The 5,044-nt window shown below is 34.3% G+C and overlaps 1 protein-coding gene across 1 annotated transcript; it reads left to right on the forward strand.

Annotated features, from left to right (window-relative positions):
* Positions 1-689: 689 nt before the first annotated feature.
* On the forward strand, positions 690-2,058 carry LOC111914151 (60S ribosomal protein L18a-like protein). Its single transcript, XM_023909901.3, has 4 exons — positions 690-982; positions 1,269-1,344; positions 1,457-1,571; positions 1,715-2,058. Exons 1-4 carry the CDS (start codon positions 793-795, stop codon positions 1,778-1,780), a joined length of 447 nt encoding a protein of 148 aa, XP_023765669.1. The 5' UTR covers positions 690-792; the 3' UTR covers positions 1,781-2,058.
* The last annotated feature ends 2,986 nt before the right edge of the window (positions 2,059-5,044 follow it).

The following is a 5,044-nucleotide window of genomic DNA, read 5'->3' on the forward strand; positions in this document are numbered from 1 at the left end:
TATATATATATATATATATATATATATATATATATATATATATATATATATAATCATGAAGTTCTAATTCCTTGACTATGCCCCTAATTATGACAATGTACTTCTAATTGAGCCTGTGGTATTATGAATTTGCTAATCATGGTTTCTTTTTATAATAGAATGGAAGTTTTTTGGTTAGTTTTGTAAATTTCTTGTATAGGCATTTACTTTTGTTTTTATATTTAATATGAATGAACATTTTTAACTTTTTAAAATTAAGTAAATAGAATACACCAATCCATACGAAGTATGGGTAGCTACATTAGTTATGATTACATAGAGGGGTTTTTTGATACATATCCAAAAAATCAAAATATTACAACTACACTTAATCTTTCTTAAACCTCATAAGGTGTGCATTGAATCTTTAACTATTGGATAGAGTTGAGATCATCTTTATCTTTATGGGATAATATGAACATTTTTCTATGAACACTACAAATTGGTTGAGAAAAAACACTACTTGCAATAAGAAATGATTGCTATTTCGTACAATTAACATATGAAGTTGACACTATCTTGAACTATTTTCACATGAATTACAAATAAAAAGAAAAATAACAAAAAAAGAAACTCATATGTCCACGTGTCGGCATTTAATTAGCAAAAGAAGGATTGGAACTATCTGAACTATATTATTTGTGTTCGTATAGTATCGTAGATATTCAGTATCGATCCAATTTGAGAATCATCTGATCGGAACCTCCTAAAACCCTAGAATTTCTTCAAACATCATCTCCACAAAAAAAAATCATGAGTGAACCAGGTAAGGATTACTATCAAGATCAGCAACAACCCCCTTATGAATATGGAACTTTCCAAGGCGTTCAAAACTATCCTCCTCCGCCGCCTGTCATCGGTTTTCCGCAGCCAATTCCACCTCCCGGCGTCTCCGGTGGTCCTTCTGTCAACCACTACGTCCATGGTTACCAGGCCTTTCCAGGTATGATAACTCGATCTCTTCGGATCAAATAGGCGAAATAGTGTTTATGTTGAGAATTGAGATTGATCAACTTAATAACGATCTTAAAATCGATCTGTTTCACAGTAATTTCTCCAAATTAGTTTGGTACATGACAAAATCAACTACAGAACGTGCGAAACTGTCAATGTGGAATGATCTTACGATCAGACTGTTAAATTCGACGAATTGCACTACTCAATTTCTATGTTTTTTTATCAATTAGGGTTTATGTTGAATTTGTGCATTTTGTTATGGTGTTTTCCAGGTTATGCAGTTGCTGAGGGAAGACCTGTAAGGCAGAGGCGCCTTCCATGCTGTGGTATTGGCATAGCGTGGTTATTGTAAGCTTTAATCCTGTTGAATTCAAACAAATCAAATGATCTTGGAGTTGATTTTAAGTTAATTTTTTTATATATATCAGTTTGATCTGATTTTGGGTTTTTGATTTTGAAGGTTCATTATTGGTTTCTTCATGGCTGCAATCCCCTGGTATATTGGAGCATTCATTCTAATGTGTGCCAGATATGATCATCGTGAGAAACCTGGATATATTGCATGTTTAATTGCTGTAAGATCTTCATTCTTCCCCTTCACTCATCATATTTCATATTCTTCACAATCTTTACAAATAGATTCAAGATTGCTAAATCTAACACCCACAATATTTTTTCTTTTTTTAAATATTTTCATTTGGTTTGTGTTGTGTTTCAGGCTATTATTGTGACAATTGGTGTGATTTTTGGTGTAACAAGTGATGACTATGATTGGGACTGGTGATCTATCTGAAACAGTAAAGTCAGCTGTACAGACTTAATTAAAAGGATGAATTTCCCTCTAGTGATTCTTACTATATGAAAAAGCATTAATGTCATGAAATTGTGGTTCATTTGTCTTTTATTGTATCTTTTTTAGGTTATTGGTGTATGTTATTTGTTATTAATGTATGGTTGTCGCCGTTTCTAGTACTTTTGTTTAAATGCTAAGTTCGACCTATATGTATATAATTATATATCTCTTATAATAAAAGGTATTGAATCAATGTTGTTCGAGATAAATATCAATTTTTTTTTCTATGTTACTATTATTACTATTATTATTATTGTTATTATGTTAATTTAGAAGTAAAAGTCAATCTTTTGTTGGTAAACTAGTGTTATTAGCATATTTTAATGTAATTTTAATTACTATCCAGATAGACAGAGTTTGGTTTACTATCTGATATTGGAGTGTGTGGTGCACACTTAAAGTGATAAATATGAACTCAGGAATACAGAACCTCTGGCGGTGGTCGAGTGGTGCCTCGAAACCTAAACAGATTTTGATGGCTAGGCAATGCCTCGAAACCTAAACAGATTTCAATGGTTAGGTAATGCTCCAAAACCTAAACAGATTTCTATAACAGGAAAGAGTTTGAAACTATATTTCCCACCAAAACCAGTTATGACATCATGATAATGTAATAGTTTGTTATGTCTTATGAATACCATTGTAATCACCACTTTGGCGCCAGTTTTGGTGTATAACCACCTTCCTAACCAACTTTTTGGCACCAAGAAGGAAGATAACCAACTACGAATCTTTATTTTCCTTTTAACCAATTTGCTTATATAAAATGAAGATGGATATTTCATGTAAAGGTTACGCTCTTAATACTCAAAAATTCGATTCTTTGCATTTTCGGTCTCTCTCAAAACACATCAAAGCAAAGGTATTATATGTTTCTTAATTTGAATTAGGCTTGTAATTCGAATTGTTTATGTTCTTGGATTATCTCACTTTTGAATTCGTGTACCACAGGCAATAGGGATTAATTATAGGTTTCAGAAAGTATTTGGAAACTCGATCCTATAAATTATCCAAGTGTTAATTGTTATTATGATACCTTATATCTAACTTCTTTTTCATCTCATCAGAACATCATTGCTATAACCAATTAAAGCAGCCCCTACATCGCCTCTTTTGCCACAACCTAAGTTTTCTCATCATATTTATATCCAATTTGTGTATTAGTGTATTTGAGATTTTGTTGAAAGAAGTATCGCAATGCATCGACCGAAATCCATCAAATGATTAATCCTTATTTGTGGACTAGGTGCAAATTTAGTATGTAGCATATGTGACCTTACTGTATCAGTTTCAAAATATACAATATTTATAATGCTTATGATCAAGGTTCTAAAAAGCTCTACATGGCTTCACCATGACGCGCCATGGCTCTAAGGCTTGTACTTGACGTCACATTTTAACAAAATGTCGCCTTAAGTCATACGTATATAAAAATGAATAATCGTAGAAAATATATATCAAATTACTAATTGCAAAAAAAATTGTTGTCTTAAGTCACACCTTACAAACGACATAGCTCGCTACAACTCATACAAACTTGAGGTTTGATATTACCGTCAAAGTCACGTCTAACATTAATTAGAACCTTGCTAATGATTGAGTTTTGTGTGCCTTTTATATGTTTAGTGACTCAACTCAATTTTTGCCGTGGTTGGCTTACGAATATTCGAATATATCTCCCTCGTTTACCTTGGCCAAGCCTGAAAACTAACAAGTGAAATACATATAACGGCTAGGGTTTCATATTATTATCAAAGAGAAGTACAAATACGATGAAAAGGAAAGACATAATATATAGACAAGCTAATTAGGGTTTCCTAGCGAAAAGGCCCAATCATAAAACTCAATACAAAATAAAGCCCAAAATCTTATTAGCCTAACATCCCCCTTCAAACTCACAATGCAACAACAATAAGCATTGAGAGTTTGTCAGACAGAAAATGGAATCGAGGAGCAGTCAACGGCATCATAAGAATATCAGCAATCTGCAAAGAGGAAAGAACATAAGGAAGGGAGATAGTGCCCTTCTGGAGATGATGACGTGTGAAATGACAGTCAATCTCAATGTGCTTTGTGCGCTCATGAAACACTGAATTGTTGGTAATCATTATCGCACTCTCATTATCACAATACAAAGGGGTAGGCTGAGACATGTGAACGCCCATATCTTCAAGAAGCCATGTCAACCAAACAATCTCACAAGTGGAGATAGCCATGGCTCGATACTCAAATTCTGTAGAAGATCGAGAAACAACATCTTGTTTCTTGCTTTTCCATGATATCAATGAATCTCCAAGAAAAACACAATACCCAGTAGTGGACTTACGATCATAAATATCACTATGCCAATCTGCATCACTATAGGCACGCAAATCAAGAGAGCATGAAGAAGGAAACATAAGAGTGAGGAACTGAGTACCACGTAAATATCTCAAAATACGAAGAACAGCTCCCCAATGAACAGTAGTAGGAGCAGTGACAAACTGGCTAACCACATGAACTGCATGAGCAATATCCGGTCTAGTGACAGTCAGGTAAACCAAACTCCCAACAATGGTACGATAAAGACTTGGATATGATAATGGGACACTATCAGTTGGAGAGTACTTTGCATTACTCTCTATAGGCGTATCAACTGTTCGATTATCCGTGAGTCGTGCACGTTCAAACAAATCTGAAATATACTTCTTTTGAGATAAAAGATAACCCTTTAGAGATTGAGAAACTTCAATCCCCAAGAAATAACGAAGTAATCCCAAGTCTTTCATAGCAAAACGGTGAGCCAAATCACACTTTAAAGACTCTATACCATCATGATCATAACCGGTAATAATCATGTCATCGACATATAAGGAAAGAATAATCTGACCTGCATTCGTACATCGAATAAATAGAGCCGAATCATCGTTACTTGGTTGAAAACCAAAAGAAGTAATCACCGTAGAAAATTTCTCAAACCAAGCACGAGGGGCTTGTTTGAGGCCATATAGAGCCTTCCGAAGTCGACAAACTTCACCTGGTCGGTGAGCAATACCAGGGGGAGGAGACATGTATACTTCTTCATGAAGATCACCATTCAAGAAAGCATTCTTGACATCCATTTGATAAATCTTCCATTGGCGAATGGAACAAACTGCAATCAAGGTGCGAACAGTCGTCATTTTTGCAACAGGAGCAAACGTTACCATACTTTTG

Source organism: Lactuca sativa, chromosome 7, assembly GCF_002870075.4.
Source record: "Lactuca sativa cultivar Salinas chromosome 7, Lsat_Salinas_v11, whole genome shotgun sequence".
NCBI classification, from domain to species: domain Eukaryota; kingdom Viridiplantae; phylum Streptophyta; class Magnoliopsida; order Asterales; family Asteraceae; genus Lactuca; species Lactuca sativa.

What these genes read in the sequence shown, in the direction of transcription:
- LOC111914151 (XM_023909901.3), top strand. Translation starts at nt 793, where the DNA reads ATGAGTGAACCAGGTAAGGATTACTATCAAGATCAGCAACAACCCCCT. An exon ending in TGGTTACCAGGCCTTTCCAG is followed by an intron (nt 983 to 1,268) that starts GTATGATAACTC and finishes GGTGTTTTCCAG; the next exon opens with GTTATGCAGTTGCTGAGGGA. An exon ending in ATATTGCATGTTTAATTGCT is followed by an intron (nt 1,572 to 1,714) that starts GTAAGATCTTCA and finishes GTTGTGTTTCAG; the next exon opens with GCTATTATTGTGACAATTGG.